Source organism: Thunnus maccoyii, chromosome 1 (assembly GCF_910596095.1).
Source record: "Thunnus maccoyii chromosome 1, fThuMac1.1, whole genome shotgun sequence".
Classification (NCBI taxonomy): domain Eukaryota; kingdom Metazoa; phylum Chordata; class Actinopteri; order Scombriformes; family Scombridae; genus Thunnus; species Thunnus maccoyii.
Genome location: NC_056533.1, coordinates 19,944,909 through 19,963,918, shown reverse-complemented (window position 1 = coordinate 19,963,918; position 19,010 = coordinate 19,944,909). Strand labels below are relative to the sequence as shown.

Sequence of the window (19,010 nt, the reverse complement as noted above, 5' to 3'; positions counted from 1 at the left end):
TTCATTAATGTCTTTTATATAGATTCAAACTCAGTTTAGTGAAACACAAAAGAACTTTGTTGCTTTTTGAACGTTTTCAATCTCATGCAACTCAAATTTTCTCTCCCCTAGTGGGAAGAACTGTGATCACTGACAATAAATGTTTGTTTTAGATTAATTATTTTTCATGTAATCGTGTATTTGTTTGTATGGTTGTTTAGTTGCAGTGTGATGTTTGTTTGTGCATTTGATTTTTTGTTCTGTACTTTTCTTTTTTTGTGATAAGATAAATATATTAAACTAAACAATTTACTGATACAATGATTCTGTTCTATTAAGGCCATTTGTACATTAAGAGATGTTTGTAACTATAACGATGTGATGCATATTGGGTGAAACCTCTGGCTGACAGTTTGTTAACAATTATAGTCCTTTATAGTCCATTATGAGACCATTGCTGTAGTCTCATAACTACAGCAATGGTTGTTTTACGTTTGGATGTTTGGGAAAGCTAAAGGTCACTCTCAACATTTTGTGTCACAAAACATGACAAAAACCTGATATCCCCAACTTGGAATGCAATTAATTTATGGCAAATTAGTGAGTTAATTTTCAGGTAATTATGTTTCTGTATTTCCAGTGTAAGATGGGGAGGAGACTGAACCTTGGAATAAAACCAAGTATTCCAATCTCAACAGCTAGTTTCACCAGCTGATTTCTCTGCTGTCATGCCTGAGTTTCCAGCAGAGACAGGAGGAATGTATGGGGTGGATCCAGTTTCTCATTGAATATTCCTGTGGTGAATCGAGCCCTGCTGCACTGAGTGATTGCTGTTCCCTGTGGTATCAATAATACAGGAGGAAGTTATTGTCCCTGTGCAGGCCACAGTATCATACAGCTAAAGCAAGTGGAGAAAGGAGGTGGTCCTTTCACTCAGCCCTCTAGGGTTTCAGGGCCTGCAGACAGTGGTCTGACTCTGGGGAGCCTGCTGCTGTGCCCTTGCACAGGGCTCAATTGTAAGGCTGCCTGACCGAAGGATAAATGTGTCTAAACAGTGACAGCCTGCACAGTCCTGCTGGCCTGACCCAGTCTGTAAGACTACACCCCCAAACAAACCCAAAGTCACAAGATGAGTTCCAGCTGAGAGACGGCTCAATAGAGAATTAGTCAGTGGGAGACATCGGACAGTTAGAGAATGGGATATCCTGGGTGTGATTAACATGATCCAGATTTTCACCTTGTTTGAGCACCTAGCTGAGTGCTGTGACCTTCTTGTAACCTCATGAAAGTCCAAAATACTGAACTGGGAAAACAAAAACAATATATTGTTATACATCCAAATAAAATTAAAGGGCTGAGTGACATGTCCTGATCAGCCCTTGCCATTTTAAAGATGCATATACACCCAAGTCTAACCATACTGTGCTTTCCTTTTTACTGTGATAGAAAATAGTCAACTAACATACTTGAGCACTGCAAGATATCTCATGAAATATGAAGCCAAGCTTCAACTCTAAACCCCAGAGACAACATAGCAAGTGCCCCAAACAGCTAAAAGCACAGAGGGAGAAAGAAGACACAGGTGGGAGGGGTGCAGAAGGAGAGAGTGGAAGGTAGAGAAAGTCGGAGTGATGGTGAAACAGAGAGTGCCTCTCAGAAAGAGGTCAGCTCCGAGTATGTTGTTACCTCCTAGTTAGAGATGCTGGCAAAAACTTGAAAGGATTCGCACAGAAATGAATGGATTGTAACTGTTGGTGAGTTTCTAAAAATAGTTTTTTCCTCTTTTATTTCCATTATTGCAATTGATCAATGACATGTAAAATGTACATAAAAATGTTTTAAACAAACAAATGAACTGAAACAAATGTATTCTTGACTGTTAATGTGAACCTGTGATCTCTGTAAGAATCAGAACTGTGTGTTTATGGATTATAAATGTCTTTCCTCACATTAAACATCTTTTCATTCTCCCTACTCCATTTCAGCATCACAGTCTGACCTTCCTATAATCATCTTATAGTTTTTTATAAGTTAACTACATTACTGGTGCTTGTTTTATTAACTATGCAGTGAAGTTGGTAAGATGATGTGGTAGCCAGTCATTAAGGTTTAATTAATTCCCCTCTCCAGTGAGATATGTTTCTCCTTGGGTCCATCCCATCACTGAAAATTAAAAAAGGCAAGGAGTTAAAACGTTTTTAAAAAAAAATAAATAGGGAAAAAAAAAACCTGAAGAGGAGGATGTGACACCACTGTGTCACTGTGCATGCTGGCATGAGATGAAGATGGCAGAGAAAGGGCCAGAGATGACCACTCTTAGATTCACAAGCATCATAGTTTGTGCTCTTTTACTGGGACAAGGATCCTCTGAGAAGACAGGTGAGTGCACCACCAAAATGCATCATTAAGCACATTATTTATGTGTTTTATTACTACTTGTGTTTATTAAATAATTCTTACACTAGCGGTCTTTAATGGGACTCTCTCAGTAGGAGGTAAACAGGACCAAAGAGATGCCATTTTTAAGGAGCTCATTTCAAAATGGAGCAAAGGAGGTGGTTGGAGTCCTCAGAATACTCCTCCAGAAACCAGCAAGGAGCAGCCTGTACACCCTTGGGTGAGAAATATTATGGGGAGCCTAAAAACACTCGGTCTACTTCCCAGCAAGAGCCTGCCTTCACTAAACAAGCCAATTGACAGACATCGTCTCTCTGGCTTCCTCTACAACATCTCTCTGTACCTCCAGGAGATGGGTGCTGAGCTAGAGGAAGCGACGGTGGAGCCAGATGAAGAGCAGCTGTGGGAAAAGGTCCTGCATTTCTTTCTCCAGTCTGAGGGGAGTGCTGCGCTGAACCAGTGGGACGGCAGGGTGCCACCCCGACCAAGTGTCAGAGTGCAGGACTGGTTTTTGTCCCTGAGAGGCAGTCCGCACTGGGACTGGCTCCTGGGACTGCTGCAGAGTCTGATCTCTCTATCAGAGCGTCAGCCCCATAGACCTCTTTTGACTTTCTTATCCCAGAACTGGAAGACAGTGAGTGCTGTGCTAGAAGCTGCACTTCAGGCTCTGGTCAGTGGGACCTATGGCCAGGCCAGTGCAGGCCTGCAGGGCTTCATCTGTGCATTGAAGGGTCGTAGTGACTGTGCCTTCAGTGTCAGCTGGCTTCAGCAGCTGTTGCGTTTCCTAGAAACACGCAACTGGAAGCCTGTGGTCAGTTTACATCCAGCAGGGGAAGGTGCTGAACACAATAGGGGCTCAAGTGCATTTGGACGTTTAAAGCCCTTCAGCTTGCCTCCTGAGGCCATGAGGCAGGACGAGTTGTTGGGAAATGCCTCTCTGGAAGATATGATGGCCACAGAGGATGATCCAGACTCCATGCAAAGCTTACTCCTGCAAGTGTTATCACGTTCAGGTGGAGGTGAGAGAGGAGGCCGTTTGGCACAGAAAAATCTAGCTCTTGTGCAAAGTTTGGATGGGCTAAGAAGAGGCCTCCTGCATAGAGTAGGTAGTTCTGTCTACAGTAACCTGAGGAAGAAAGTGTCACGAGTTACCATGGCCATGCTCGATGATGTCAGCACCCTGGTGGACGTGCCACAGCCCAACGCGCAGGGACGATGCACTGTTGGTGAGTATGTGGAGCATCTGTGCTCAGCGGTTGTTGCACAATCACAAGAACTCATTATCATTAGAAAAAAAGCTGAAGTGTGGCACCCTTCAAGATTTAGCCCCCTCCGGCTCATCTCACAGAACAACAGGTGCTGTCAGTCATGTTGAAGTTAAATGCATTCATGCATACAATCTGCAAAAAAAGAAGCATAATTAGGTTAGATTGTATTTAATGTCATTCACAAAGCAAATTCTTTGTAAAGATCCTCATACTGTAAGCTTGGCCCTGGTTTCACCTGAAAGATGCAGGAGAGAAGTGACAGTGACTGACACTGCTTTAAAATCTTTATAATCATCCTGGTCACTGACAGCATCTGTTGGTGGCCCGACTAATCTCTTTATCCTCTCATTGATGTCAGTAACATTATATCTTGAGCTTTGTTAGCTGAGCAGCACTGTTGCATCAGGTATAGTTGTGTACTGCAGGTGCTTCCAATTGCTTTTTCCACCTCTCATCCACTTTGATTTACTGCTTATATTTGCTTTTCATTTGTCTCTCTGAAGGTGACCTGAGACAGCTGATCTTATGGTAAGATATAGGAACATTACATTCTAGATCATTGCAGTTTACATGTTTGGCAGTAAATTGTTCGCAAAGTCAAACCATCATTATTCACATCTGTCCATGTATATGTAGGGGTATAATACATAATGTGACGTGGAACTCCCAGGCTTTGGGCGTTGGATCTCAGGGTCTTCCAAGCACACTCCCGTTCCTGTCCTGCCCCTCCACTGAAGGAGATGAACTCAGGTCCCAGCAAACACCTGCCCACTCAACTCCTAGAACAGCCTCATCCTCCAAAACAATCTCCAAACGAAAACGCCTTCATAAACTCGCCACTACACCAGTCAACACCCAGCTCCACAAGCCACAACCAGGGAGAATGAGAGAAAGCGACCAACAGAAACAGATGGAGTACTCCACCTCTGCAGAAATTCTGGAGGCAGCGTGCAATGAATCCATCCCAGGCTTGACAGGCGTCTCCAACTTCACTGTGTTCCTCTACTGTAAACTGTTTGAAGGGGAGAACGGGTCAGTTAACCCTGCAGTGGCTGATATGGGGCTCGACCTGCATGCCACATGCTCTGATGCAGCTTGGTACCTGTCTGCTGCTGAGGAGGACTTTCTTTGGGTTCATGTGTGCAGTGAGTTCTTTGCCCATGAATTCAACAACACAGTGTGTGCCAACTCCTCTTTCTGGCTGCAGAGAGCACATCAGGTGAAGATGAATTTTTTTGATGATTGAACACCTGCCATTAGTTGGCCTTAATGAATAAGGCTGGCGATTTCCTATATTTTTCTTGTGCAGAGCCAAACCAACAATGAACTCATCCTACTTAAAAGTATTGTGTGTGTATCCAAAGCCTGATATATCTTATTCTTCTGTACCATAGCCCTCGATTGTTGTCCAAAAACTATTAAAAAAACACATCAATGCTAGCTTCGCTTGCTTGTTGTGCTACATATCACAACCTCTAGACTTTGTAAGGTTGTGGTATCTAGCACAACAAGCTAGTGAAGCACTATAAACCGAACTGTCTGCATTCTGCACTGTCTGCATGTACGCCGCTGCACATGCATGGGCATGGTCTGCCTTACACAGAACTACTCTCTGGAGACTGAAAATGTGATTGCTATTATTAGTCTTTGGAGCCCTTTCTAAACAAACCACTGTGCCCATACACTTCAGGGGTGAAGGAACATGTCACCCAGTGCAGTGATGTGGCTCATTGAAGTGTTTTTACTAGTTTTTGTACAACAACAGAGGTCTATGGCACAGACTAGGGATAGATGCACAATACTTGTAAATAGGATGAGTTCATTGTTGGTTTGGCTCTGCACATGGGATTTGTTGACAATAAGAAAAATATAGAAAATTGCCAGCCTTATTCTTTAAATAGTGCTTTCTGCAAACTTTTTGCTGAATATCTGAGGACATGCTGCATATATATATTTGTACATTGTTTCTTTTGTATTTCATGTACTTAATTTATTCTGACTTTCATATTTGCAGGTTGCAGTGACAAAGAACTACCATTATTTTAACCAGACAAGTATAGACGAGTTGTGTGTGCACCTGTCAGGTGAGGCAATAGGAAGTCCAGGACTTGACGAGAACTGTCTGTCTCAGTTAGGCAGCAGGTCACTAAGTGCCCAGGCTTTCAGACACTGCTTCCTGCCCAACAACTCTGCCCTTATCTCAGCTTTGTGTGGGAGAGAGTCTCCAGACTCACACCAGTCCTTGCCAGAAGGCAGCTGGACTGCAGCATACTGCTCCAAATTACACAACTTCTCCCAGGTTAACACCATTGAGGATACTTGTCAGTACAGGCATTGGGCTGTGCATCATTTCATCAACTCCACCCTGTTGGAGCTCTGTGGGCATACTCATGGATTGAGAGAGTACATTTGTTTAAACGCCTCACTCTACCATCAGCTGTTGAGAACGATGCCCCAATTTGCTGATTTCTGTGCTGATCTGCAGGCAGAGCTGGAGGACAGGAAGTGCCTCCTGCAGAGGTTTTTTGACATGCTCCCTGCGCCATATCAGTTTGACACATCGCAGCTGTGTGTGGACCCTGCCCCGCTGCTGGTAGAGGTCTTACACAAGTTGAGTGTATGTGAGGTTGAGGGAGGGGAGCATGAGGGGTTTTTAGTGGCACTTGGATATGTGTTACGAGTCTTGGACTTCATGGTAGGCCTCTCTTCGGGTCTGGATGAGGGGGAAAGAGAGGCGAGGCAAGGTTTGGGTCAGGCCATCCTCCTCTCCAGTCTCCTTGACAACACATCCTGGGCCGTGCTGCAGCCAGAAGCCTCCATGAGCATCCTTCGCACTGTGGGGGTCTTCCTCCGCAGAGAGCAGAACACCACTCTCAAAGAGGACCTGCTGAGCTGCTTCAGTGTAAGATAGCTGACTGACACATGTATACATACACAAACACTCTTTCACACACACACAACAAGGAGTGACTGACTTGTTTTTTGCTGTTATGTCAGCCTGTCTTGTGGGACCTCATTCAGCGGGACGACAACTCATCTGCTCTCAGGGTTCTGTTGCAGGTACTGAGCTGTGCAGCCACATTCACACTTAACTCTCCACCACAGATCAGCTCACTAAACTTTATATTCAGGTGAGTCATTTTATGTCACCAGGAGTACCTCCAGATGCCAAGAGACAGCATTCGCACTCTCGTGATGTCTGCTGAAAAGGACGCAGTTAAAAGATTTCTCTCCCATATGCATCAAAGTTGGGATCAGCTGCAAGTCGAAACCAGCCAGGTTTGTTCAAAAACTCCCTAAATAACACTTCAATTAATATAATAATAATGTTAGTGACACTTCCTCTTTTTTATTTAGTTACTTGATTTAGGAAATTAAAAAACATGATCTCTTATGATTCTTCTACCCCAGACAAATTTTTAATATTACTATATTACTATTACAAATCCATTTCTGTCCTGCTCTTTTGTTTTCTCTGTCAGGCCTCTCAAAAAGAGTTGCAGGCCATGGAAACAATGACTGCTGCCTTTATTCATAAGTTCCCCCGAGTGACCCCAGAACTGTTTGTGGACCTGTCTCAGTTCATTCCCTTCATGTCTGTATCTGACATCATGAGCTTCCCAGCCTCCCTGATAGTCAACGACAGCGTGTAAAGTTGCTGACCCGACATATCATCATATTCAATCTAAAATTAGTCAGTGTCCTGATGCTAACTTCCTCTGTGTTGCTCTGAAGGCTGACTGCTATTCGTGACCACAGCTCGGGGATGAAGTCACTGCAAAAAAAGGCCTTTGTGAAGAGACTCCTGCAGTCAAGCGTGGTGGGTGATGTCCCTACATGGCCACCATACTTCCTGAGCTCCATCTTCCCACTTCTACCTTACCTCCCAGTCAGTCATTTTCAGCAGCTGACATCACAACAGGTTAGAAGGCGATTTCATTGAGTCTCCTTTGCTGATATCAGCCATTTCAGATGTGCTCAGGTAATTTAAAAAAAACCTTTGATTGGGATTCTTACAGCAAATAGTTTGTGAATGATGTGAATTCTGTTGTCTCCTTAAGCTTACTCCACTGATGGAGTTGCTAAGCAACAGCAGTCTTGATGGTGTAAGGGGGCGCCATGTGCTTCGGACACTTTTCACCAAGAAGAAAAATCTGACTGGTGATGATATATTGAGGTGGGACTTACACAGTCCGTATTTGTCCATTTTTATAATGAGTGAGATGTACTGAAAGGCCAATATGTTTCCAAAATATTAGATAATACAGGTACAGAGCTTCAGTCCTTGTCTGGATGTTGCTTTGTATTTGGCCTTTGTACTGTATTTAAACAGATACTGAAAGGTTGATTGTCAAAAACACACATGACATAGGTGTTGCTCCTTTAACATGACCCCTTACGAACCCAGAGGTTATGTCTTGAGATCCAAGATGATGATTTGTTGGTATTGATGAATCAGGGCAGATTTTGTCAGGTATCGGTGTGTGGTGCTTTATCAATCAATTCTATTTAATCTATTTTTAACACTATATCTTTATCATTGTTTATGGTTTATTATTTCTGCTCTAAGCTCAATATTTAAGTCATTAAATAATTATATAATATAATAGTCATTCATTTCTACATGAAGCACTTTGTTTTTGTAAAAAGTGATTTATGTTTGAAGTTAATTTTTGATCTGATGATTGGAAAAGTGAAGGATAATGTCTTTTTGCAGGTTAGGAGTCCTTGCATGTTACTTGGATCCACTTGAGCTGCATTCAGTTCTTCAGGACTCAGCTTTGTCCTCTGCTCTTTGGCAGCAGCTGGCTCAGTGTATTTCCAAGGGTTTCATCAGTGCCACTGGCAGGGTGAGGGGCACATGGTCTTACTGACATCTACAGAAAATCCTTTATACCATTATTATCCTCAAATTACAGTCTTTTGTGTTGTTCTGGACTATGTCTGACTAGCTCTGTTTAATTGTGTTTCTTGGATAGTTGTCCTCTTGGTTGATACCAGCGATTCAGAGCCTGAATGCCAGCAGCATGGCTCCTCCAGAGCTGTTTGCCCTCAGTGGTCTCTTACCCCAGTTAGGGGCTCCCTTCTTGCTGTCACTCCCCTCACAACAACTCCTGGAAGTCCTTTCACAACCAGGACTACACAGATTTTCTCCAGCACAGGTCAGCAGGAAAGTCCATTGCAACCTCATACCTTTGTTTTTATCTTCACATGTGGATTACTGATGCTCTTATCTTGTGTGAAGTTGTTGAATTTCCTCCACCATTTTGCAACATTTAGATTTGAGTCTTCTTTTGTTTTCACATGTCCACTGACTTCAAGTGTAATTGTAAATGTACAGTACCAGTCAAAAGTTTGGACTTTTGATTAAAAAATGTCAAGGCAATCAATGCATCATCAGTCTTTTCTCAAAGATGCTACATAGAGCTCTACAATGCATCATACATCATGAATATTTAGCCTTGATAGAAATATTTTCTGCAGGCCAACGATTAATAGACAACAATTTCTAAAGATATGAAGAAGATGAACATTGATGAAATATGTGACCTTTACCTCAAATACTGGATTTTTTTAAAAACACTCTGTAGTTTTAATTTTCATTTAAATACTTTCCTCAGGCTTTTCAAATGTTATCCAAGATTTTAAAGGACACCAACGTAAGTAGACGTCTTCAAAATATTTCTGCTGACTTCTAGCCAGCTGCACTCTAACCACTGTGTTTTTCCTCTCCTTGCCAGCTGACCATGGAAAAACTGTGCAGACTGAAGCCATTACACTCTGGTCTCTCCCCTGCTGTGCTGAGAGACCTCCAGTGGCCTGAGATCAGTGAAACTGCCCACTGCCAGTGTTGGAGAGCCTTGCTAACTGAGCTTAAGCCTGGCCATAGAGCCATGCTATACAATGCAATGCAGGAGGTGACGGTGCTATTGTCTACCTTCAGTACATTGGCTATCACTTTTCTTATCTGTTCATCCGTCCTTGATAAGTTGCTGTGAATCTCATTTAGTTGTCACACATTGAGTAGAAGACACAACAGAGGAGGAGAGATTTTAGCAGATGATATATTCAACATCACCAGTTTTCAATTATAGACTGTGTAAGAAGCTCTAATTGAGCTCTAGAGTTACCAGAAAGGTTTCATTTAATGTCTTTTTGGTTAAAAATGGTCTCTGTTTTTGTTATATGTCATCAGGCTTTACACAGAGACCTGCAGAATGTCACTCAGCAGGTAATCTGTCTTTTACCATTCGTCCCTCTGAGGAAGCTGAGAGAGACCTTAAACGGAGAAAACATCCTGAGAGATATAAGCCTGTACCGAGACATAAACTGGTCGCCACAGCAGGTGCACATTTTACTTCAACTTACTTTTTTTTGAGAGCTGTTTAGCTTTATATTGATATGACAGCAACAGGTCCCCAGTTCTAGAAAAGGAAGAAAATGTTACCACCTTCAGTCTTTACTCACATTAATCTGCAACTCATTGGATATGCTTCAAATGATCCTTTCAGGACATTAATACTCCATACGCATCAGCTGCCATCAAGCTAATTAGTTTGGATGTAGTACAATGGTGTGGAGGAGTGTAGCATAAATTAATAATGGCTACCTTAAAGGGACTTTGTCACAGCCAAGTGTGTATTAGCCTGCTTTCACCACCTGTTCTTGGCCTAACAAGACCTGAGTCAAATCAACAAAGATTTTCATTTAGTACTTAAATATATTGTGACACTGTATATTAAACCTAAAATATTATATTTAAATAACTCTAAAGTTAAATATTTCAGTGGTTAGTGTTGAATTTATGTGTCTCTATAATATTAAGCAATTAGCAGAGACATTCAACTTAGATGATTTCCAGTGACGGGGCTTCAATTACAACAAATTAGTAAAGATTATTTGATTAAAATGTTATTAGTTTTAAGGTGAAGGACACCTGACACTTCTTCTTTCTGGACAGGCTCAACTTCTGTTCAAGAGGATCCACAATTTTAAAAACATTACCAGCCAGATGGTGAGGTAAGTTGGACATATACTGCAGCAGAAGATTCAGATGTATGCTTTTAATCAATGTCATCCGTCCTGCGAATGGAATTAAAAACTCAAAATAAATAGACGCAGTCACTGTCATTTTCAGGTTAAGTAATCACTCAATAAACAATTTAAATGATGACTTCTCTTTCACTTGTAGAGACCTGGGTCATATCGCTGGTGGGATGAGTTGTGACTTATTGAGGCGTTGGAGCAATGACACAGATTTTGCAGAGCTGCTTCAGTTCGTCAGCGTGCTGCCTGAAGGCATGAGGCCCGCTCTGGTGAGGAACACACACTTCCTCACCCCTAAACTCTGTTACGCAGCCTCGACTCATTAGACTGTTTTGCTTATTATATTCCAGGGTTACATGTACATAAATGTTTCCATAATACTAACAAGTTCAGATGTGTTTTGGCTGTGTTACCAGCGAAAATGTATCACGGAGGAACTGAGGAAACAACCTGAACTTGACCTTGACGCTTTGAGCCCTTGGTTTGCTGCAACATTACCGCAAGTATCTCCTTATTAACATGTAAATTGCTCTTTATATAAATATTTCACAGTTAATCCAATATTAACTATATTTATATCTCTGCTCTGTTTTTTTCCAGAGTGACGATGATAGAGAACCTCTCTAACACATCCCTCAGAGATATTCTGGACCACATCCAGGCACATTTTGCTGATTTCCTCAGACTGCCACATTACAAGCAGACAAATTTAGCTGAGAAGGTCATAACTGAACTGGTAATACAACATCATAAGCTATCATTTATTTTATATTTACTGTATATCGTTACATGATGAACACTTGACACATTTCTGGATGTAAAGATGATAAGTATGATCTCAAACTAGTTGTTGTAGGTAATTTATAAACATCATTAAGTTAGATCATTAAGTAGAGATCCTAAATGAACCTCAGGGTAATTAAAATGATGAACATTCAGGGCAAACTGAAACTCAGAGATACTATTTCTGGTTGAATTAAATTAGGGCTTGCGTCAGTGGTGGTGAGTCATGTGTTTGATTTGTAAACACATTAATGGGACGGACAGAATGAACCACATTTGTTGGTTCTGGCTTGTCAGACACGCACACACACACACACACACACACACACACACATACACACACACACACATACACACACACACACACACTTCGTCTAAGTCACTTTTGGGGTATTTACATAGGCTTAATTTCCTAAGACTTACCCTAAACCTAACCATAACCATTACTTGCCTTAACCTAAACTGAATCTAACGCTAAACTTAAACTAACGCTGCATTTACATTAACTTTAAACCAAGTCTTTGCCCTAAAATTAATGATTGACAATAAGTGGTTGTACTGATTGTACTGTATGTGGTGCTTTACAGGGCTCTTCTCAGGCCGAGGGGAGGATCGATGGAAACACTCTGGACCTCCTGGGGCCTTTACTGCCTTTCTTGGACCAGGACAGTTTGGCTCTGGTGGATAGAGGTGCTCTGGCTCTGCGGCTGGAGGAGATGAGGAGCTTCTGCCTTCCTAAAGAGGCTCTGAGAGATATCAGCACCCTGCTCACTCAGAAAGACCTGTTGGGGTAAAGGAGGAGTCTTATCAGCTGTCCTGGTTATGAAACCTGGGTCACTAATATGTCAAGAGGTTCATTTAAAAAATGTATAACCATTATTAAAAAAAGTTGTCTATTGGTGACACATTTCCAACTATAAACAACCTCAGATAGGATTATAATAGTAAATTTGCAATTTTCTGATATTTCAGACTTACGATTTTACTATCGTCCATATTGACCTTCTTTCTAAAAACAAATGTTTAAAATGAAAGTAAAATAAAACAACAAATGTTGAATTACTGGCTGCAAGCTGAGGGTGGCTTGTGAGTTAATGTTTTAGAAATTTAAATTTTGATTCCAGGGAGAAAATCATGATTTATAATTGCTGTTATTGTATTATAGTAGAATAATAGTAGTTTTCTATGCAGTCTAAAATACATAAAATGCATGATCGGAAAATTCCAGCATTGCATTTGCAGTCTGACTCTTAGACATTGATTAAATTAAAGCCCCTTGTGATAAATTTATGATTTGTGATTTTGGTTTATTCAAATAAAAATGGACTTGACTGAAAGCAGCAGTAATGGTAAGAAGTGTGTGCTTGTTTGCTAGGGAGCCGTCCAAATGGCAAGTTGGAGATGTTGAACACTTGGGCAGACTGGTGTTTTCTCTGTCAACAAAGCAGATGCACTCCATCCCCCTGGTAAGCACCCAACAGCATCAATTCAGGCAAAAAATGTTTTCCATTTTATTTTTTTTCTAAGATGAGTATATAATATGAGTTTCCCCCTGTTTAGACTGTGTTAAATAAAGACACAGTGGAGCAGGTCCTGGTGGCTCAAAAGCTCTGGGAGGACAGTGTGGTGGGGGGAGTCTGTAAGACCCGGTGTATGGACCAACATCGCCAGAGTCAGCAGACTCAGAGTCTCATGCGAGGGATTGTCAAAGCGCGGAGCAGGAGGGCAAAAAGTTCAGTCTTTTCATTTTCAGTGCTCATGTAATACTAAACTTTGTGTAATTAAATGTACATACTGAAAAATAGGTCAGCTGATGTGTTGTAGTCCTACCAGAGACTGTCATAATTGCACCAAAAATGTCAGTATGAATTGTTTATTTGTGTAAGATTTTGTTTGTATCATGCTCTGAATCCACTGATGTCTTTTCAAGTAGTGCCGGTTCCAAGCTGTGCTGACATCAGAGGGACGTTCCCTTCAGCGTGGACGTCCACTCAGCTAAGCCGCATGTCACAGGAGGATCTGAAACTGTGTGTAGAAGATTTTGGTCAGGATGCTTCACTGAGCTCTGAGCAGCGCCGGGCTCTGTGGGTGAAACTCAGGCAGGTCTGTAAAACTTGCAAAAGACCACAGGATGTTGAGAGACTTTTAGTTCTAGATTATTTAAATTTGTCTGATGTTATTGACACACTTAAGGCATAAACACATTGTTCTCCTCCACACTGGGAGGAATACAACATGTCCTCTCATTCAGTCAGTAATTACATGCATCATCCCTTCAGGTTTCCTTAAATTCTGACCTGTGATAAAGGAGTTCTGTCCAATTTAAAGTTGAGTTATGTTCTAATATCATGGTTGAAGCATATTCTGGTTCTTCATCCAATCCAGTCCTTCAGTCCAGTGAGAGAGCTGAAAGCAGATCAGGTGCTGGCTCTGGGCTCAGTGGTGACTGAGATTGGAGACACAGAGCTGCATGATATCACTTTCACTGACCTGGGTGTGTTGGCACATCTGGGGACACTGACAGACTGGAGCCCTAAAAAGGTAAACTTGAAGTTTGAAGCTTGAAGTCAAAGAGAGAAACCTGAAGAGTTTAATATGTCTATTAATGTGTCTTTAATGTTCCTCTTTGACTTTTCAGATGAGAGCAGTGATTTTAGGAGTAATGCGGAAGCGCAAACTGAAAGTAGAGCAGTTATCAGTTGTTGATCTGGCAACATTTTGCCATCTGATCTGTGGTCTGTATCCCTCAGAGATCAAAAGACTAAACCCTTACAACCTCAGGTCAGTCAAATACCCAATGTATGATTATCCATCCTGCTCCAGTGTAACAACACTTACAAAAGTGGCTATAAAAACTATAAAAAAGGTCTGACATTCAGCACTATTAAGTACTTCTAGAAACAGTAATAAAACTTCTTCCTATGGTATTACAGAATGATTACTGTGTTGTTTTAGAAATTAATTGCTATCACATACACCTGCAAACAGATGCTAACAGAAGGCTGGTGCACATTTCTTAGCCACGCAAACCTGCTGAAAACATTTTGCATATCCTCAGTGGAGGATAAAGTCCTCAATCTTTTTTTCTGAAACTGCAGTATGGCTGTCCTGTTCCTGCGGGAGATGTCCTTGCCATGCACAGAACAGCAGATGGAGGCATTGACAAGCCGTTTGTCCAGACCTGAGGCCTTTGGTCCAGTCAGTGCTTGGGGACCAGAAGTTTTTACTGAAATTGGGACATTGGCAGGTACCGTGGAACATAATATGCCTGGGGGTACAAACTTTTTGTGTGATCAGCTTTTTTTTTTATTGTTTTTTCAAAGAGTGAGGAGGGTAGGAGAAGGAAATGACAGCTTTTGGATGGATCGGTACAATTAAGAAATCTCCCCAGGGGTATAGACCTGAGAGTGAAACAGGAAAAGTTTAGGAAAACTTTGATATGAGAAACATTAATTATCTGACTACGATGTTTGTGAAACTTCTCCAGCGGGCCTGGAGGACATAGTGCTGTCAGCTCTGGTGCAAGAACAAGTGGAGGGAATCACCCCTGAAACTATCGCCCTGATCCCACCGACAAAGATGGCAGTGAGTTTCACCAATAATTTCAGGGCTATTTACTCAATTATTGTGATTCTATAGCAATTAAATTCTGCTTTTTCATTGCATGGTATGGCTTGACTCAACTCGACTCAAAAAGCTCAAAAGCGTTCTTTTTTAGTTTTCCATGGGCAAAAGTTGTGGCTAGTACCTTGTATCTTTTTTGTATCACCTCCGTCGAGGTTCCAAGCAAGCTAAGCCGATACTAAAGGGGATGTGAAAGACTGCAGAGCACTGATTGGTCAGAGAGAATCGTTATTAGAATCATCACTTGTGTGACATGGGACATCCAGCACAAATGTGCCATTTTTAAATAGCTAAGCTACCATAGCTGCTGAGATGTTTTTAAATTACTGGACTACTTGAAACACAAAACTCTTCTGTTTCTTTTCAGCAGTGTTTTGACTTGCTGCCTTCAGCCTCTTCTGAAACTAAATTTGTCTTTTCCTGCTGTGACAAACAGCCAAGTAATGAGAATCAAGAACACCATCCCTTCGATATCCTTCATTGTTCCTGTGTGTGTGTCGCATTGGAGGTGACATCACAGCAGTGTCACGCGGTGTCGCTATGACATCTGGCTACATTGAGGCGTTACTATCTGCAATGGAGAACAAAATCCAGAAAAGTACCTGGAACCAAAAGCGAGTAGAGTCGAGTGGAGTCAAGCCGAGGTGGTACCATATATTAACACGGCTATAGTCTCATAAAATGTTTGTAGGAAGCAGAGATTAACTGCAATACAGTTCAGGATGGAGGAAAACTCAATCAGCAGGCCTCTTAAGAACAGGTGTAAATGATAAAATTAATGATGGCTGAATTCCATTTAGCTGCTTCAGTTTCAGGGTCCTGGTATTGAGCATGCCGGCTCATTGTCACGCTGTCATGGCTTACAAGGACATTTAAATAGAGCAGAATCATCGTTAAAGTTATTTATAACAGCTGCGCATACCATACTATGACAAGTCATAATATCTGTTGTGAAAAGGCCTATTACTACAACTAAGATGAGATATCTTACTTTTTTTTTTTTACCATGAAATTGGCTTCTTGTAGCAAGTTTGCGGCAGTTTTCTAAGAAAATATGTAAACTAACTTTTGAAAATTGTATAATTTGTAGGTAGCTACCAAATTTTACACATTTTTTTCTGCACAATAACAGCTGGTAATTTATAGAGATGTTTAATAGGAATAAAATACATAAAGTGGGACATTTTCATGACATACTATATGAAATGTAACTTCTGCCAAATTTCTCTGTAAATCACAAATTATTTAACTCAATAAACCGAAACAGGAATCTACATTCAGCTTTAATCAACTGAAAAAAAGAGAAATAAACATACATTTCCAAATTTTTATAGTAAATATGTGAATTTTCTAAATGTGTCAAAGTCAAAATAAAATACTATGAAAAAAAGGAAATTGTCTCTTCTCCCAGAGTGCCTGCCTTCAAATAACAAAGTGTCCTGTAGGAGTTATTTAGTATTTGTGTTGGATGTGTGTCTGGCAGGTGGTGTTCAGTGCGGTTCAGTTGTCGTGGCTGAGTGCGGAGCAGGCGTGGGCCGTCACTGAGGAGCAGTGGACAGAGCTGGACACCGAGCAGAGACATGCCGTTGGACTAGCTCGATATGAAGGAGATGTGCTGCTGGAGCTGAGAGGTGTGTTCTTAGAAAAAAATGATGGTGATAAAACCTCCTTTACTAACCTCCTGCATACATAATAAGTCTGTTTTATTTATCCAACGAAGTGTTTGTGATCGTATATTTTTTTTATTATGGTAATATTTGTTTTTACTAAGCAACCAATTAGATTTTTATGATGTCGATGATAAATGCTCTGTTCCTCTGCTTCAACAGGGAGAAACTCGGCTCCAGCAGCTGTGAACACAGACAGCTTCACTTTACGCTCTTTGGCTCTGTGTCTCTTGTTAGGGCAACTAATTTAAAATGCTGCAACAAATTTAATTGCCCCTTGACCTCCCTTGGTATCATCATATTTGTACTTCAAATAAATAATTTGAACTGTTCTGCTCCTTCTGTGCCTCGGCCCTTTAATTTACTGTGCTCTGGATTGTGCTGTGCTGCCCATGTTTCACTTTTATGTGAGTTATCAGCTTGGAAATATGTAAATCAGTGAATATTATTGTGCAATATATACAATATAATATTGTTAGAACAGCCAGAAGAAGCAGCATGATGACTTGTGTTTATTTAAAAGGAGAAAAGGCTTTCCAAACATGTAAAGATGTGAGACCAAGCAAATAAGCTCGAGATATTTTATCGCATAAACTACACCATGACGCTGAAGTCTGTAATGTAGAATAAGAAGAATAACAATGGCAGGATAATCCCCATGAAAAACATTTTGCTTATCCCTGGAAGAGGATAAAATGCTAGTAAAAAGTAAAAATCCTGACTCTTTTCCCCTGAACTACGGATACTGAGGTCTATAATGTTTGGTATACTTAAGAATATCATGTATTATATGAATGTTTCTTTAAAATACAAAAATGGAACAATAAGGAGGAAAAATGAACATCTGAACAATATCTGAGGATTTAATAATCCCTCCTGAAGCTCCTGCATGCAACAATTTTCCTTTTTTTCAGTTTGATACTAAATTCTGGATGAGAAGAAACCTGTGCAACTGTTTTACTGAGATGGGGTACTGTGTAGTAAAAGTCATCTTTATTAGTTTAAATGTCTGTCAGTTTGAATCAACAGTTTAAGATTTTGAGCACTTGTGTGTTTAAGGATCAGAACAACAAATAATCTGTGACAACTTTAAGGCCATAAAAAAACCTTTTTTTTTACATTAAAGTGCCTTAATATCTTTTGAAGATTACCAAAAACAATTAACAAAGTATGACTCTGAAGAAGAAACCACCTTGCAGGTGAATGAAGGCTTTGGTCTGTAGTTCAGGTTCTGCAGTGGGATGCAGGGACAGGCTCAGTGACATATAGGAGGATGCAGAAGTGCTTCTAAAGTACAATATCAATCAAGACAGGTCCTGTAACATATGCAAACTTAAGTTGTGACCCTGTCTTGTGCAGGAGCCATGTGTAAAAATCTAGCTTTAACACTAATTTTTATCATTTTAGTCAGCATTGTACTCACATGGTGCATATTCCTAAGTGTTAAATCAAATGATCACAAACATACAGAAACCTGAGATCACAACCTGTATTTATCAAACTTCTAAAAGTAAAAATTTAAGACTTTGGTGAAAATGTGAAGATCCTTCACTTCTATGCAATATCACAAACTTAAGAGTAAAAGCAAGTTATCAAACTTCTTTTTACTTAAAAATGCTGTTAAATATAAACGAGCTCCAGAGGTGTGTTAACAGTAGATCCTGATCCAGTATGACTGCAGCACAGAAACAGAGTGTATCTCTATTGTTCTGTGTGATTGTACAAAATAGAACTGGTCTTAATGAATGATACGTTGAAACAGTATAATTAAGAAAAGAGTAGTTTGAACCTATTATTTGTATTTGATTTAACCGATTGATAGCATGTTACACCACTTTTTCTTCTTTAAATTTATATTTATCAGGGATGCAAACAAACAAGAAAAAAAACTGGCATTGATTTTGTTTGCAATCAGTTTCTGAGCATCTTTATTGTCTACAATTATGTCAGTCTGGTACTAAATTGTCCTTATTACGTGATTTCTCTGATGTACCTCGTCTACCAACAGCAGACTTCTGTTTCCATTTTAGCCAGTTTCCTATATCCTTTTTTGTCCATGCAAACATCATAAATATAATATATTGTTGTTCATTTCACATGTTAATTATTGATTTAAGTAAAATTTACTGTTAAAAACATTTAATTATATATGTTCTTGCAGAACGACCACTGAGTAAACTGTAAGGATGTTTTTTTCATGGTAGATGTGGAGTCAGTCTATATGTGTGACTGGCTGTTCATTCTC

The 19,010-nt window shown here is 40.5% G+C and overlaps 1 protein-coding gene across 1 annotated transcript; it reads left to right on the top strand.

Annotated features, from left to right (window-relative positions):
• Positions 1-2,264: 2,264 nt before the first annotated feature.
• Positions 2,265-17,049, top strand: LOC121896679 (stereocilin). Its single transcript, XM_042410600.1, has 29 exons — positions 2,265-2,358; positions 2,472-3,602; positions 4,148-4,172; positions 4,281-4,863; positions 5,659-6,546; positions 6,642-6,704; positions 6,798-6,923; positions 7,127-7,293; positions 7,380-7,566; positions 7,706-7,821; positions 8,362-8,494; positions 8,624-8,806; positions 9,266-9,304; positions 9,386-9,562; positions 9,841-9,990; positions 10,606-10,664; positions 10,837-10,960; positions 11,108-11,190; positions 11,292-11,427; positions 12,062-12,264; positions 12,850-12,940; positions 13,035-13,206; positions 13,408-13,577; positions 13,860-14,015; positions 14,113-14,255; positions 14,573-14,721; positions 14,962-15,059; positions 16,582-16,729; positions 16,928-17,049. Exons 1-29 carry the CDS (start codon positions 2,265-2,267, stop codon positions 17,014-17,016), a joined length of 5,883 nt encoding a protein of 1,960 aa, XP_042266534.1. The 3' UTR covers positions 17,017-17,049.
• The last annotated feature ends 1,961 nt before the right edge of the window (positions 17,050-19,010 follow it).

Coding starts and splice junctions, on each gene's coding strand:
- LOC121896679 (XM_042410600.1), top strand. CDS start 2,265: ATGGCAGAGAAAGGGCCAGAGATGACCACTCTTAGATTCACAAGCATC. Junction 9,305..9,385: donor AGATTTTAAAGGACACCAAC/GTAAGTAGACGT, acceptor TCTCCTTGCCAG/CTGACCATGGAAAAACTGTG. Junction 14,016..14,112: donor CAGACTGGAGCCCTAAAAAG/GTAAACTTGAAG, acceptor TTGACTTTTCAG/ATGAGAGCAGTGATTTTAGG.